The sequence below is a fragment of the Cervus canadensis genome, chromosome 25 (assembly GCF_019320065.1).
Source record: "Cervus canadensis isolate Bull #8, Minnesota chromosome 25, ASM1932006v1, whole genome shotgun sequence".
Classification (NCBI taxonomy): Eukaryota; Metazoa; Chordata; class Mammalia; order Artiodactyla; family Cervidae; genus Cervus; species Cervus canadensis.
In genome coordinates this window covers 52,381,439-52,399,177 of record NC_057410.1, presented here as the reverse complement: position 1 = coordinate 52,399,177, position 17,739 = coordinate 52,381,439, and the positions used below count along the sequence as shown (strand labels likewise).

Sequence of the window (17,739 nt, the reverse complement as noted above, 5' to 3'; positions counted from 1 at the left end):
CCAGTTAGCCCGCCCCTTCATCTGGAGGAGGCATCTTTTATTTCGCTAGGAAAAAGGAGGGGAGGTGCCTCTCTCCAGAGCAGGGGTGCAGATGGGAGGATGCTGTGTGCACCCTGAGGCAGAAGGCCCTCTGGACCACGTGCCCGCGGTCCAGGCCCCGCTGGCAGCTCTGTGTGACTGTTGGCAAACCACACTTAACCTCCCTGTGTGAGGGCTGATGAAGTAAGGCTTTGATCTTCGCAGAGAAAAAGGCTTTATAGAAAATACCAAATAGGTCCACTCTTCCCTTGTCACCTCTGAAATTCATGTGGAAACTGATGTGTTTGAAACATTCCAGTCACTCTTAGTTACAAGGACATGTTCCTAGACCCAGCCTCCCAAGTTTTCAGTCATTGTATTTTGTCTAGTTTCGTGAGGTACCTCAAAGCAAAAATAAGCCCTAGGAATTTTTATGCAAGCCTTTTTTGTCTCAAAAGCTCTGAGCATTCTAACAATAAACATTCTGAGAACTCCACCACCACCCCACACAACCCTATACATTATTTAAAACCTGTGCATTTTAAAACCATATTTGTGCCTGAATGCCAGCTAGAGCCCTGTTGTTCGCTTAGGCTATTAATGGTAGTGACTTTTTGGGGTAAAGCTTTCAGTTGTAGGAATGTATATATTTTAGCAGATTCAAAGCAGGATTTCTTTTTCCCCCATCACTCCACCCCCACCAAGGTTCGCCACCCTTGTGTGGTGTGTGTCATCCAAAATTAGCACCCATATGCACCCACAGCAGACTCACAATTCATACTCCCTCGGTGCCAGGTCATAGGGAGAAGCTCATTCATGTACCTTCAGGCGTGGAAGATGGAGATGATCTGGGAAAATTTTTTTAAGGAATATTTGCTTTTTAAGATTGCAAATTGAGAAGAAATTCAAGGTGAGTGAATTTTAGGCAAGGAAGAGGTAAGCACTGGTTGTACCTCTTCACTACCGTGTAGAGAAACAGGTAGAGAAGGCCCCGCAAGAGAGAAGGAAAAAGAGATCTGCCATTTCCCCTGTCAGCTCACGTCATTCTGCTTGTGGATGTGGGGTAGGCAGGATTGTCGCCATTTTACAGATGGTAATTCCAGAGATCAGTGAAGTCAGATCATTCCCCTATGTACGCATAACTTGCTGTTTGGTTCCTAAGTCGTGTCCAACTCTTTGTGACCCCACGGACTGCAGCATGCTAGGCTTCCCTATCCTTTTCTATCTCCCAGAGTTTGTGCAAACTCATGTCCATCGAGTCAGTGATGCCATCCAACCATCTCATCCTCTGTCATCCCCTTCTCCTCCTGCCCTCAGTCTTTCCCAGCATCAGGGTCTTTTCCGATGAGTCAGCTCTTCGCATCGGGTGGCCAAAGTATTAGAGCTTCAGCATCAGGACAGTTGACTAGAAAATAGCAAGGCCAAGATCAAGTCCAGAACCCTTAAGATACTTTGGAGATTAGGAAAACTATGCTTGGGGTTCCTGTGGATTTGCCTGTCTGTGGTGCAGTAGGGCCCCACCGTCTTTGCTTTATTCTGTTAAGTCAGAAAGCAGTTGCTGAACATCTAACATGTGCCAGGCTTTCCTATGTACCAGAAACCCAAAAATGAACATGGCATGACCTCTGTCCTGGAGGAACTTACTGCTGCTTTTTGAAGTGATAAAACAGATTCAAAAAGGACAAAACCTAAGAACTCCATGAGATAAGGACCCTTATAATCTCCAGGTTATAGATGAAAAAACAATACATCTGTGCTGTCCGATGTGGTAGAGATGTGTCTATCTAAGTTTATTAATTAAAATGAAATAGAACCATGAGTTTAGTTCCTCAGTAGTGCTGGTCACGTTTAAGATGCTCTGTAGTCACCTGTAACAAGTGGCTGTCGTATTGGATGATGCAGATACAGAATATTTCCGTCATTGCAGGAAACCCTATTGCACCACGCCGCTCTAAGTCATTTTATCAACACAGGAACGTGCAACGTGGGCTTGTTCTGACTCCAGATTATAAACTGATAACCATTATGTTACATTGCTTCCCTAATATCTAGTGAAAATTTGGGGAGAGGGAGCAGACAGGGGAAGAGTTAGAAATCTCTTTTTATTCAGGAAATAAGAAATATTTAGGATGATGGGGAACAGGAGACATTAAGTACAGATTTCCCCTGAAGCTCTTTTGTGGTACTTGAGGACCTGGAAACGATTTTTTTTTTTTTTTAATTGAATCAGGAAAGTTAGTACTTGCTGTTTATGGAACCAAGAGGTGACTTTTGCTAAGAGTTATCCTAGGATTTTGTCTTACTTACTTTTAAGCCTCAGTTCCTAACATAGTACTTAGTATTTAATAGCTGTACAAGAAATGCTTCTTGAACTAAATTAAAAAAAATTAAGTGTACTATCTTTTGCCCGTCTCAGAAGAATTGCTGTGAAGAAGAGTAACATTGGTGGCTTTCCTTATGATTCCTAGGGGGAGAAAAGGAAAGAAGATTTCCGCAAGGGCAATATCCAGATGCTCAGCTTCATGAAAAGAGGGTCTCATACGAATGTATCTGTGCTCTGACAGGGACATAAGAGGGAGTGATCACAAGAGCTGCCTAAAAGCTTATCTGGGCCAGATTTTACAGTCTGCTATTTTAAAACTACAGAAACTCTGTATGTGGCTCTAAAATGAGAACGGAGAAAAACTGCCTCAATACCAAATTAATTCCTGTTATTATCTCTTTAGTGAAGTGAAAACAAAGTCACCCCTCCCCCACCCCACCCCCAATGTGTCCCAGTGTGTTATCCCGGATTACTTGCACTTACCCACCAAATGTTGTGTGAAAGCTGGAAAAAAACAAAAGCAAAAAAAAACCCACCACTATTTCGGCTCCCAGCTCATCCTCCTGCTCTTTTCATCAATGTGACCCTCCCCCACCCCCATCTTCCTTTCCTTCTCTTCAGGATTTAGCTGAAGTGTTGGCTTCTGTGTTATTTAGAACAAACAAAACCTATCAAAATAGGGTTTCAAAGACAGATGTGCTGATTGGGGATGGGAAGCAAATGCGGCATGCTCACTCACTTCTTAAAAGCTTTAATTTACAGCAAAAATAAAAAGTTGTTCAATACCAGGCAGGAGGAGTCAGCTTTGAAAAACTGACTGATAAGCGAAGAATGCTAGATTTGTTTTGAATTTGAACTTAACAACTAGGACCCTTCTTTTCCCAGCAGCAGTGATCACAACTTCCTTAGAATGATTTCAGAATTCCCTGGGGACGTTTTCACCCAGGTCCCTTTGTAAGCTTTAGACTCCAAACAGGGCTTATCAGAGAAGATTCCAATTTAGAGCAGCAAAAAGTTTAGTGTCTGATATCAGCTCTAGCTTTTCTTCTTCTTCTTCTCTTTTTCAAAAGGAGACATGATGTTTTACAGTGTTAACACTTTTGAAAGTTCCCATATTTCCAGCGAACAGAGTGCTTTTGTGAAAAGGGCTCTGAGAAGCATTATTCAGGCGAAATGCATCAAAGGGATGCGAGTTGAAAAGAGAGGAGTTTGCCGATGTGGAGATTGAAGGCAGCGTGTGCTGACAGGTGCAATTATAGCTAGATAATTGAATGTTTTAAGAGAGATGCGGTGCGATCAGGCAATAGTTATGAACTCACATCGGAAACCATTCATAATTAGATATTCAGGGATCCCGCTGTGGATGACACAGTGTTGGGACCATGAACTACTTTAGCTGCTGGACATAAAAGGGATTGCACTTTGTAAAGTAGTGTGAAATAGCATGATATCAGCCCTACAGAACTTAATTGATACAAAGTTTGAAGAGAAGGCTCAGCCTTCTCCCTCAGATTCCCAATAGTCTGGAACCTCTTTCAGCCTCTGAGTCAGAAGTCAATGCAGCTTCCAAGTCTTTTGGTCTCAGAGAAGCTAAAGAAAATACCAACTTTTTAACTAGCAACATGAAACATCTCTCTCTGCTGGTTGAAGAGTTTCCAGGCACTTCAGTTTCCTTTCTCTACACAATGTGCCTTAGCCAAAGAACCTGGAATGAGACCAGTCCGGTGTTTATCTCTGAGAATATTCCACCAAAGTCATAAAAGATAACAGCTCTATTTATGGTCTTGAAATTTCGGTGCTTAGAGCCTTGGCTCGGTGAGAAGTGGGGTTACTATGTGAACTACATCTAAGTTTCTGTAGGGGTCTCTGTGTGGGCTGAGCAGTGAGGACAGCACAGGCCAGCGAAACATAGCAACTATTTCTGCTCAGAACAGAGCGGAGGCATCCAGATGCTTCATCAGTAGATCCGTTAGACTTCCGGCTTCAGGCTTTCCTTCCTAATGAAACAATATAACTCATTCTGCTGTGTTGTATGATTTTTTTCTTTCAAATTTTAATTTCTTTCCTCTTCTATATATGGCTGGATTACCTTATCACTGTAATGTTATTAAAGACTCTTAAGCTGACTCTGAGTTATAGGTTTCTGATAATGACACCTTAACTCAAAACCCAGGTGATAGCTCCTTTTCTACCACAGAGAATCGACTCCTTGAAGACTTTGGATCTCTCACATTTTCCTTCATTCTTTTTTAGCTGCTACTTTTCACTTTCCCTTCTACCTAGAAGTGTTTGGACTCCATTGGTGCCTCGGCAGGTATTAATAGTAGACTGTCCCCATCAAGCATTTAACAAGCTCAAAAGTGAATCCAGTTTTGCACCAAAAATCCACCACCACAGTAACTATGACCTGTCCCAGTCTCACATTAGAAAGACTTCTTCTCACATTAATAAGACCTCTTTGGAAGTGAAGATGAAATTACTAATGGGATATGAAAACATTTAGCATCACACTCAGCACATAACAGGAGCCTACTCTATGTTAGCTTTCTTTCTTTCCTCTTCCTGTCTCTAACTTCTTTACAGGTAAAATGAGGGCTTCTGATAACATTTAAATTCCTCTGATGCACTAAAATCCAGTGAGTCTGATTGTCTGCCTTAAGCAGTGTGATTGGAGAGTAACCTCCACATAGTCTTTTCCACAAATTCAACTTCTGTGCAAAAAAGGAGACTCTCAGCACACAGTTGATGGGGAATGAATTTGGATTTTCTTTCAGTATCATGTCCATGCATTCTTGTTTGGCTGTCCTCTCAACCTGATGTACTGGGAAGTGGCTGGCCAGGGCTGGACGTGTATTTTGAGTTGTGGGAATGAGGTTTTCTGACTGAGGCATGCCATCTGTTTTACGCTGGTATCCGTCATCTCCCCTTGCCTCAACCTCATAACCCTCCGGCTTACTTTCTGCCTGTATTAATGGTGGCAGTACCTGGCATTTATGTTGTAGCATCTATTTGAAGTAATAACACTTAAGAGAAGGCCAGGCCATATCAGGAAGCATCTTTCAATTACTACCTGGCTCATTAGTTTTGTCGAGAAAATGAAATATGGTCTGCTTTTTGACTCATTTCCAGAGAATCATCGGGGGAAGCATTGCGGTGTTGTTTGGTGTCAGGAAACAGTTTGTGGTTTACAGCAACGACTCAGGAAGGCATCTGCTTTGTCTCATCGCGGCACATGCCCGCCTTTGCCTGGTCATCTGGCTCCAAGTGGAAGCCCAGGCAAATGAGAGAGGATCTGAATTTCTGTTATGACCCAGTTGAGGCTGGACAAGGCAGAGGACTGGGGGTCTTCCACTGTGAAGGCTCCAGAAGTTGCTTGTGTTACAGACATAAAATTTGGTCTATGGGAAAAGCCCCTTGATGACAATATTGTCCTCTGCTCTTTGCCAGTGCCAGAAAAGTGTAACATGGGATGCAGTGTGACTTCAGGGTTGAGAGCAAGAGTTTAGAAATCATGATAAGCTGGATTCAGATTTTGGCTTTATCACTGTTTGTAGCAAGAGTCAACCTTTTTCAGTAAAGGGCCAGCTAGTAAATATTTTAGGCTTTGTGGGCCATATGATCTCGGTGACAACTAGTCAACTCTGCTGTCTTAGTGAAAAGGAGCCATACACAATACATCAGTGAATAGGCATGCCTGTGTTCCAATAAAACTTTATTTACAGAAATAGGCCACAGACTCAATGTGGCCAACAGCTGCAGTTTGCCCACCCATGATCTATAGAACGTTGCACTGTAAGTTACTTTAATTCAAGTTTCTTCTGAATATTAAAAGAGATGATGTATGTAACAAAACACTTAGCACATGCTTGGCACGTGATAAAATGCCAAGTATCTACTGCTGCCAAATATCTACTACTTGAAAATAGTAGATACTGTAATATTAATAGCAAAATATTAAAGTACTGTGTATCCTATAATTTAAGACGCTATTTGTTGTAGGATGCATATGGATTTCAGTTGTTAAAATGTGATAAAAAAATTTTAGGATTGGTAAAACTTAGTAACAGTAATTAATTATAGTAACAAAGTTTTATTTAGAATTTAGGCCTTTTTCTACCAGTGATAATTTAACTCATCTAACATTTCTCTGTGATGTTTTTCTTGTCAGAGACACATGTCATGAACTCCTGGGACATGTCCCTCTGCTTGCGGATCCTAAGTTTGCTCAGTTTTCACAAGAAATAGGCCTGGCGTCTCTGGGAGCTTCGGATGAAGATGTTCAGAAGCTAGCCACAGTGAGTTCCTCTTCAGCCTGAAACCCACTCTGTGTATGTCCTTTGTAAGATGAGGGAAGCTTTAGAGGCACCGTGAATAGTAAGGCAAGCATTCTGGAGAGGGCGTGGCGGCTTTATTTTCCCCCATGTGTGTTCCTTTGTAGCACAACGTGTACTTGGTTTATTAGCTGCCAGAATCTTTGTATTTTATCCTCCTCATTCAGGGGCTAGCTCTTAGATAGTAAGCATTTTAGGCCTGTAGGTCCTGAGGTCTCTTTCATAACTGCTCAGCTCAGCTAGCGTGGTGTGAAAGCAGCCACAGACAGTAAGGAAATGAATGCGTGGGTGGATTTCAATAAAACCTTATGTATAAAGCCGACAGCGGGCGGATTGGCCTGTTTGCTGACTCTCGTGCTGCTGCCGAGTCGCTCAGTCACGTCCGACTCTCTGTGACCCCCAGCACTGAAGCCCACCAGGCTCCTCTGTCCGTGGGATTTCCCAGGCAAGGATACTGGAGTGGGTGGCCATGCCCTCCTCCAGGGGACCTTCCCCACCCGGGGATCGAACCCTCGTCTCTTACGTCTCCTGCATCGGAAGGCACGTTCTTTACCGCCAGTGCCACCTGGGAAGCCCCTTGTTCTAGTTCAATCTTTATTTTCTAGAATTGTTTGTAATAGTGAAAAGTGTGCATTTACGGTAAAGTAGGAGTTGAACTCAGGAGACGTGAGACATGGGTTTGGCCCCTGGGTCAGGAAGATCCCCTGGAGGAGGGCATGGCAATCCACTCCAGTATCCTTGCTTGGAGAATCCCATGAACAGAGGAGCCTGGCGGGCTACAGTCCACGGGGTCACAAAGAGTTGGACATGATTAAAGCGACTTAATGTGCATGCAGGAGTTGTACTTGGGATTATTTCTGACTAGTCAGTATGGGTTTTTCAGACTCAATTTGAGCCAGCATTAAGCAGCTCATGCTAAACAATTACTATAAGTACAAAACCAGAGAAAGATTGAATAGATACTATGATCTCAGCAAGGTTCTTTGCAAAGCAAGTCATATGAGAGGAAAGGTGTAATGTTGGCAGCTACCTTTAAGCTGCTGAAGAGCCAGATCCAGCAAACTCATATGTTTTATCCTAGCCCCATATGAAGAAGCCAGAGTAACAAAGAGCAGGTTGAACAAACTCACTTATTTACAGGGGACAGTCTATTGACAACAATGAGCAAAGCTACTGGAGGACGAAAAAATAGGATCCTAAATTGTGTGTTTGACAGACATACATTGGTGACATATTCGGCATGCAGGAATATTCTTCACTCCCACAAGGAAATAAACGGTCTCCTAGATTTCTTAAGATGCCAAGCCCTTTCAGTATATCTTTTGTTTCCTAATTTTGACAGAGATATAGAAACTGAGAAATATTATTCTACTCGAAGAGAATAGTGGAATAGCCATGCTGCTGGGGTCCGTGTGGCGATGAGCAGAGGTTGGTGGGGGCTGCCGTGAGCTCAGGAGAGTGTGTGTCTTTTACAGCAGAAGCTGCCAGATGGGAATGTAGGCCTTTGTGTTGCTGGATCTTCTAAATTTGAGACAGATTGGAAATCTAGATTTCTAAGTGAAATTGAATGATTTAAAAATTTTAGCTCATGAAAAAATTCTACCATTATGAACTCAGGAAAATATATTTGTAGACTGAATTAGGATCTGTTCTTCCAATTTGTAACCTCTGCTGTAGGAATTGTATCTCATGTATTTTGGTTATCTATTACTGTGTAACAAGTAATCCCAAAACTTGGTGGCTTAAAAGAATGAACATTTGTTATCTCATAGTTTCTGTGTTTGAAGATTTGGGAGCAGCTTAGCTGAATGGTTTTGGCTCAGGGGCTTTTTGTTGTTGCTATTAGGATGTGGGCTAGACCTATAGAGGTCTTCAGATTTGAGAAAGTTCTCCCAAGATGGCTCAGCCATGTGGATATTGGCAACTGGCTTCCTTCGGAAGAGAGAGAGGGAGACAGGAAGGGGAGAGAGAGGGGGGAGGAAAGAGAGAAAGGGAAGAGAGAGAGATAGCTAATTTTTAAATTTGGTTTTTAGTTGGAGGAGAAGCACTTTACCATGGTGTATTGCTTTCTGCAGCACAACAGTACAAATCGGTCATTAATTATACACACGTCCCCTCCCCTCACCCCACCCCCTGGGTCAGCACGGAGTCCCCGTGTGACCCAGCAGCTCCGCACTAGCCCTCCACTTCACACGAGACGATGTATAAACGCAACGACGTGTGTACACATGGTGCTGTGTATCTCAGAGCTGCTTCCTCCGTCCGCCCACCCTCTCCTTCCCCGCTGTGTCCACAGGTCAGCGCAGAGGTGGGTGTTGATCGAGGGAGCTGTGATGCCTTTGGTGACTTGATCAGGTGCGGATCACGTCAGCCACGTTCTGCTCTTTAGAAGGGACTCACTCCAGTGCACACTCAAGGGGAGGACAATTCATCTCTGTTGTTTGGAGGAAGGAGCGTCAGAGCGTTCGTGGGTGTATTTTATTTTGTTTGTTTGTTTATTGTTGTGCTGGGTCTTTGCTGTTGCGAGGGCCTCCTCTAGTGGCAGCGAGCAGGGGCTGCCCGCTAGTTGTGGGACGTGGGTTGCTCATTGCGGTGGCTTTTCTCGTTGTGGAGCCTGGGCTCTAAGTCACATGGGAACAGTAGTTGTGACACGTGGGCTCTAGACCACAGGCTCAGTAGTGGTGACACGTGGGGTTAGTTGCTCTGCAACATGTGGAGTCTTCCGAGATCAGGGCTTGAATCCATGTCTCCAGTATCGGCCGGTGATCCTTTGCCACTGTAGATGCGCTTTAAGACCACCGCACCGTAAGTCCTGCTACTTGATTCTCAAACCTTAGCTCTGGCTTTAAATGCTACATTTCAGAACTTTGTTGTGCCTTGCAAATTCCTTGAAATTTTCTGGTTTCAGTCTTTGACCCCTGTAGCTTATACTTCTTGATCAAAGATGGATGGTTTGCTTGCTTGTCTTATTCTGAACAGCTGCAAACTAGGGGTCAACCCTGCCAGGTTGTGTGTGTGTGTGTATCTGTGTCCAAAGAGAGGAGGAGAAGGAGTGAGGTAGGACTTCATGGATGTGAATGTAGGTGGAGCCTAGTGAGTGATCTAATTTCTTTCTTAAAAGCAGTGACAATAAAACAGTTTTATTTTCTCTTCCATTGAATGACAATTAAGTAATTCCATCTTTCAAACTAACATTTACAAAGAATATGACAGGATCCTCACCTTTCAGAAAGTCATAGACTATATAGATAAAACTGAGACTTGTCAGAGGAGAGAAACTTTGTGTTGAGTCTTGAAAGGTGGGAGGGGGAAGGGAAGAGTTGAGGGATGGTTTCATTTAGAAGAAATCTCTCTGGTTTGGAGGCTCGGCAGGGAAGGCCTGCTCACCAGTTTAGAGGACCATGCTGAAACCAAGGATCACCTTTTCTGTCATTACAATGAACAAATTACTCCTCATCTAAAACAGTATAAATGTGTTATCTTGCAGTTTCATAGAGTTAGACGTCTGACTCACTGTTCACTGGGCTAAGAGGAAGGTGTCGGCAGGGCTGTGTCACTCTCTGGAGGCTCTAGGGGATAATCTGTTTCCTGGCCTTTTTCCCGCTGTTAAAGGCTGCCTGCATTCCTTGGCTCGTAGCCCCCTTCATCCACCATCAACGCGGCCGTGTTGCATCTCTCTGACCTTCCTGCCATTGTCACTTCTCTCTCTGTCTCTCATTGACTATTGCTTTGTGGGGTAATGTGGGGCCTACCTGGGTTATTCATGAATTTCCCCATTCAAACTCCATGTCTGCATAGATAGCATATTCATAGGTTCTGGATATCTTTGAGGGGGCATTCTTCTTTGTTTCTGTTTTTACGCTTGCAAGATAAAACTAATAATTGAAGCTTGAAACCTTTTTTTACTAGGGCCAGTGAATTTGTAGAATAAGTTTTCCTTTGGAACTTACATTCCTTTGCATGGTTCCAATACCCTTAGCCATGGATTGCTTTAGTTCCAGTGGCCAGAAACAATTCCATCTATTAGAGATCACTAATCATGTTTCTTTTGCTATCTTTCTTCCTCTTTTTCGATTGTTCTTTGCCTAGAAAATACCACTTTTTTCCTGCAGAAGCTGATTCAAGTCAACAGATAGTCTTTAAGTGGCTAAAGAATCCCAGGTTCCACGGGTGGGAATAGGGGAAAGGCAAAGAAGTAGTATTTACTTCAAAGAACTCATGATCCAGTACACAAAAATACAGTAAACCAGTCAGTGTTAGCTTTCATTCATACACATAAGCAGATACATAGGAGAAGTAAATGTAAGTCTTTTAAGTGTGTCTGAGTTCTGCGCTCGTTGTTGGAGACTGGGCCGCAGAGTCAGGTGAGGGAGGATCAAGAGCCTCTCAAGGGAGAGAATAAGTCTGGAACCTCATAGTGGCTTTGACTCTTATAAAACCAAAGAGACCATCAGCTTTCAAGAGACTTCAACTTAAAGATTACCAGTTTCTTTAAACACAGTGGAGAGTTGGAGCCTGATCTCCTCCTCTTTTCCTGACCTTGCTTGAGCAGATCTTGCATGAGCAACTCTCTTTGATTTTCTGTCTCTCACAAGCCTTGTAGTTCCATTTTTCTCAATTTTATAGACTGCCCACTTACTTTGAAAAGTATTTTGTGGACCAAGGAAAAATTTGGAAAGTTTTACCCACATGATAGGGAGAATATAGAGGAAGACAGACTCCCAGTGTGAGGACGCTAGGGAGGTTTTGTGCTGAAATAATACTATACTGCCATTGACTTCCAAAACCACATCTTATCCCTCAGTTAAAAACGAAGTGAATAGAACACTGCTGGAATTTGGCTTGAAAGAAAACGGATTCCAGCTGGGCAAGTTCATAGTAAACCTGGGAATAAATAACCTATTGGATGGCACACATATTAAGGATTGTCAAGCCATATGCTGAAGCTAGAAGCTCAATTTAATGACTCTGTTGCAAGGACTAAGAGATTAAGAGGTAAGGCCTCAATGAGAGGGGTAAAAAGACCAATGGTGGGGGCAGAGTGGTGGTTAGTGAGGCCTCTCAGCTGTCCAGATGAGAAATGGAGGTATTATTAGCTGATTTCCTCCAAGTAGTTTCCATTAAGTCTCCTGAAAAAGTATTAGAACAAAATGAGAGATGAGATGTACCAAAGGAGAAAAATCCATAGAGAGGACAAATGGAAAAGCACAGAAATCACTATTTATGCAGAAAAATGAGACAGCCCATATTATTCTTTTACTCTAGGTAAGATTTATATTATTAATGACTCTGTTTATATACTGCCTCTCTTTCCTTGTTTAGTGAATTTAAGCACTTAGGAAAAAGAGAGTCACGCCTGGTAAAAGTAGACACTTAATAACTTTCTGCCGTGTGCTGTCAACAAATCCATCTAAGGAAGAGAGCAACCTCTGCTAAGCCTGGTGGATGCCACCAAACTCTTGTTCAAAGCTGCTTCTGAACTTCTGGGTATGATTTCAGAGGGGCCAGGTTATTGCCTATAGCTACTGCCTCTTTCTGCTATATTTCGGCATGATATTTATTTTGACATTTTAATAATGCTCATTTTTGAGAGTGAAGCTATCTCTGCTGTTCTATGTGGGCAATGGTTGCAACTCCCTGAGAACCGTTTAAATGAAACTCTTTTGTATCTGAATAAATTGATGATGATGCTCAGTAACTGTATTTGAAATGCACTGTTATACATGTAAATAATTTGCCCTCTGGTGGATAATGAATAAGGTCACTGGATTTGGCAGCGGTACTCTTTTCATACTCATCGTAGCTGTCCAGGGTCTGTGCATGATAGATATGCAAAAATATTCCCAATAATGCCTGCTTAGCGTGTGCTGTAATTTTCAGACCAGCCATTTCTCTCAGTAGCTCTGGCTTACATGGCTTTAATAGATTAGTGTCTTCTTTAAGGGCTGTAAACTTAAATGCCTTCAGGAGCCAGATAGTAGCAAGGATGTCTGAAATACCCTGATATAGGATAATAAGGAGTATTGGAGCCTGTGGAGAACTAGAGAATACATCTTATACCTAAAAGCCTTCACATCCAAAAATAAAAATAAAACAAAATATTCTTTGACTACAAATCTTTGTTTGCAAGCTAAAACAGAACTATAGGCTCTCAGTTGCCAGCCCTTGTATTGAAAGTTGGATTATACATTATATTATACCAGGCAGAGGGACCAGCCCATGCTGGATTCATCTTTATTTCATATTGGACATACTCAATTACCACTTACTGGACAACTGGCTATTTTTCCCAAGAAAAGACGGCTATTACTGTGTTCACTAGAAATACATATCTTACTGCTATTGAGAGGTGACTGGTTTTGAATTACAACTTTAAACAGTCACAAGCATGACTGTCATACATATGTGCTAAGCATGTGTTGACAATTTATTTAACTCACTCATGAGGTAAAAGCGAAATGGTAAATTTCGCTCAGAGAAGAATTTCAGAGACTGAGACCAGTCTGGAATAAGGTGCAAAATGTTTTATGTTCTGTGGAGCAAAGAACAGTAAGCTTGAAGTTATCTTTTCTACCAGGCAGAAATCATTTGCATGTCTAGTGGACAAAAATAACTTGAAATTTATCAATCTTCACAAAATTGACACCTGACTTCACAGCATCTGGGCCTCAATCAATATAAATAGGAAGACAGGCAAAGGGTATATTCCCTATGTCAGTGCTTTTCAAATGGTAATGTGTATAAAATAACCTAGAGATCTCGTTACAAGGCAGACTCTGGGCAAGTAGGTCTGGAATGGGGCCTGAAAGCTGGCACTTCTGATGAGCTCCCAGGTACTGTGACGCTGGTGGTCCAGAGATGCAGGTGACCTGGTACACAGGTGTGCCCGCTAGATGAGGCTCGGGTGTGTTTTTCAGAAGGCATATGGCAATCCTTTAGCCTTAGTTCCAGATTCAATGCTTTTCCTAAGAACTGGGCTCACAGGGCATTGCCGGATAAATACTGTGCGGTGTGACCTGAGTGTATTTAGGACTTCTCCTGAGCCTGGAAATGGAGCCTGGTATCTCTGAGTGCGTGTCCCTGGTCCCATTTTGTGTGTCTGCTCTCACACTCTCCTGCCACCTGCTCATTTGCCATATGACTTATGTCGTTCAGTTTTACAGGAACGCACAGACAGAAACTTGCTGATCAGGTAGATTTAGGAGCTCGTCCCGAAAGGATTATTGATTTCTCTTTCCCAACTGTTAGGAAATGTAAAGGGATGCCTTCTCCACGCAGCGCACCCCTCCCCATGGTGCAGATGCTTCAGTTCAGTCTGTTCATCTCTCACATCATAAAGGCATTTTAAACAGACAAAGCTGTGCATCATTTGTTGGAGAAAGCAATCAGTAGGAATACACCACAGATGTTTCCCAAGCAGAATAAATCGGCCTCTGGCCCAGTTAGAATTTTCCCTTTACAGAGAGTTTTAGGTCATCCATTCAGTTCTGTCAACTCCAAAACATGTTTACCCTCACTTTCTAATGAAGCACTTCTGCCGCTGAGCCTTGGTGAAGCTGATGAGCAGAGTCTTGGCCAAGGGTAAGGAAGGAATAACCAGTCTTTTCCACAATGTGTTCCCAGAATATTAGTCTCGTGAAATGTTATTATGAGCTCTGTGACAGAAGGGATCCATAGACAAATATATTTGGGGAAAACTAGATTAAGTGAAATAAACAACTTTGTTTTCAAAGTATCGAGTTTTCAGGGCCTTTCCTAAGATAATGTGCAGAGTGAATCTTATAAGTGATAAAAATTTTATTTTTACAAACTGAAGTTTCTTCCATCTTAACATGACATTGGTGGTAAGACATATCATTAATAGCTTTCTTTAAAAGGGGAAAAAAGATTCAGTTAGCAAATTATTTTATATTGTTTGTAAGAAGCTCTATTTTAGAAATGTTAAAATGTGAACTTGAAAATTAACAGAGTACTGGGTTGACCAAAAAATTCATCTGAGTTTTCCCCACGTTACAGAAAAACCTGAACAAACTTTTTGGCCAACCCAGTAATTAGATGGTTGCTGAAGTCTGTTTTCAAAGAAGACGTATTAGCATCCCAAGCTATTCATATTCCAAGGAGCACAGTTTAGGAGCTACAGGTCTAGATGTTTTTTGGAAAGGATGAGATTCATTGTGAGCAGAATCTCTGAATGAAAAAAAAATCACCAGCTAATTTTTTTTGTAAGAAAGGACTGTCAAAAAATTAACAATATAGGGTTCTGTTTATACTTTATAAAAACAAATAATTTATTTGTTCCAAGTAAAAAGTTTGCATTATTTGGGGCTTTTGATGGCTGTTAATGAAGTATGTTTGAATTTCCAGGTATAAGTAGGACTTTCTCTTGCTGAGAGTGGTAATGAAATGTACAGTCAGCTTTAAACTAACAATTGACTGTAATTCACATTAGAAGTATAATTGTAAAGGTAACGTTAGTTTATGAATTGCTAATGAATATTTTCCTGTCTGTGGAGGACATTAGCTTGTTACCCTGTCTCTTATGAGTTTGCCTACCTGGCTCGGCATGGGGAACTTGCAGCTTTTAAAAAGCTTATGCCCAGTTCTACTTCTTTCTGAAATGTATTACATTAAAAATGACCATTTAATATCTCTATAGAAAGCTCAAAATAAGCCCCAGGCTTATTTATTCCATGTAGAGTCTTTGAACTAGTTTAGGCATTTGGAACATTTGATACAAAGCTGACAAAAAGCTGAAAGGAATGCACATTTACACGCTCTTAATTGAGATGTTTGGGTGGATGATGAGTTAGTGTGCTATTTCTGAGAGTAACTTAATTAAAAATTAATAATATCTATTCCAACTCATTACTTTCACTCTTATGTACTCTGTGCATATGGAAAAGTGGTCTTGCCCTGCAAGGAACTCTGTATTTCTTTAACCAGCCCCTTAGAGCCTCACTTCTGACATTTGTCGTTGTCTTTTTACCACCTCCGCCCTTGGTCTTTTTCTTACCTGAGTGCCCCAAGGCAGTTCTTTCTTCTGACTGTGCTCTCTCCTGAGGTCGTTGATACTGGAGCTGAGGCTGTTTTGCACTATCTGTATATGTTTCACTTATGATATTCATTGTTGCTATTATACGTGTTTGTCATCTATTTATATTATGATGAGAACACCATTGTTACTGGGAATTAAAAAGTGAGCTCTACATTGCTCACTATGTTTAGAAACAAATCTATTTTCAGTCCGGAATGGTCATCCATTTTTGTAAGTCAAATCTTTGTTCATCATTTTATAACTGTATCCTAGGGGCCTCAGAGAGCCGTCATATAACTGCAGATGAGGAAAAATAAAAGCAACCCAACAGCTTATTTTAGATATTTGGAAACTCATAAAGTTAGAGCTGCTTCAGTAACTGTTCATCCTGTTTGTGTGTTAAACTCTGTGCCCACTTGACTTTATCCTCGAGGATCACTGCAAGTTAGCAGTTGGGGGTCTCAGAACTTGATGAAGTTACTAGATGGATGTTTTGCAGGGCAGTGTATGGTGTGGGGTAATGTGCTGGGAAGGGTCTGAACCTGAAGTGAGCCCGATGGGGCTGGAGTGCCAGCTTTGTTTTTTTCTAACTATATTGAGATGTAGCTGACTTACAACCTTGTATAGGTCATATACTTACCTGTTGCAAAACGGTTACCACGATAGTGATGGCTAGCACCTGCATCTCCTTATAAAATTGCCATTTCTTTTTTGTGGTGAGAATGTTTAAGATCTACTCTCTTAGCAATTTTCAAGTACATAACACAGCATTATTAACTATTATCCCTATTCTATACATTAGATCCCCAGAACTTACTTGTCTTACAGCTGGAGGTTTCTATCCTTTGATCTGTTATCTCCCTTTTCCCCGATTCCCATCTTCTGGTAAAGTGAAATGAAAGTGCAAGTCGCTCAGTCGTGTCCGACTCTTTGCAACCCCATGGACTATGCTATCCATGGAATTCTCCAGGCCAGAACACTGGAGCGGGTAGCCATTCCCTTCTCCCAGGAATCTTCCCAACCCAGAGATCGAACCTGGGTCTCCCTCATTGCAGGTGGATTCTTTACCAGCTGAACCACCAGGAAAGCAACCACCATTCTAATTTGTGTTTTGGTGAGGTCAATTTTTTAAGAATCCGCATGTAAGCGATATCGTAGATATTAGTCTTTCTCTGAGTTATTTTACTTAGTGTAATGCCTTCATGGTCCATTGATGTTGTTGCAAATGGCAGGATTTCCTTCTTTCTCATGGCTGAGTAGTATTACAGTGTGTGTGTGTGTGTGTGTGTGTGTGTGTGACTTCCCAAGTGGCGCTAGTGATAAAGAACCTGCCTGCCAATGCAAGAGATGCAGATCCCCGGGCTGGAGAGATCCCCTGGAGGAGGGCACGGCAGCCCACTGCAGTGTTCTTGCCTGGAGAGTCCCCATGGGCAGAGGAGCCTGGTGGGCTAGTCCATGGGGTCGCAAAGAGTCAGACATGACTGAGTGACTTACTGTGTGTGTATATATATATATACACATATCATATATATATATATACCATATATATACATATCACATTTTTATCCATTAATCAACAAATGGACTGTTAGATTGTTTTCATATTTTGGCTATTTCAAACAATGCCATGGTGGTAAACATGCAGTGCAGATACCTCTTGAAATCTTGCTTTCACTTCCTTTGATAATATACCCAGAAGGAGAACTTCTGGATCATAGAGTAGTTCTGTTTTCAGTTTTTTTTTGTTTTTTTTTTGTTTTCAGTTTTTTGAGGTAACTTCATACTGCTTTTCACAGTGTCTGCACCAGTTTACATTCTCACCAGTAGCGCAGAAGGGTTCTCTTTTCTCCACATCCTTGTGAACCTGACTCTTGATAACCTGGCTCTTACCTTTTGGTGACCTGAGTACCAGCTCTGTTGCTTCTTGATCTTGTACTCAGGCACCAACTATATTCCCTATTTGTGCCTCAAATCTCTTCTTTAAAATGGAGATGTTCTTCTACCACTCTATGCTGAATGAGGATCAAATGAGA

General features: G+C 41.9%; 1 protein-coding gene across 3 annotated transcripts in view; it reads left to right on the top strand.

Moving 5' to 3' along the window:
* TPH2 (tryptophan hydroxylase 2) overlaps window positions 1–17,739 on the top strand; it is a 116,781-nt gene that overhangs the window by 63,567 nt on the left and 35,475 nt on the right. For all 3 annotated transcript variants that reach the window (XM_043447290.1, XM_043447289.1, XM_043447291.1), the window contains one exon: window positions 6,510–6,636. In XM_043447290.1, coding sequence (XP_043303225.1) covers window positions 6,510–6,636 — 127 coding nt within the window. The remainder of the gene's footprint in view (window positions 1–6,509; window positions 6,637–17,739) is intronic.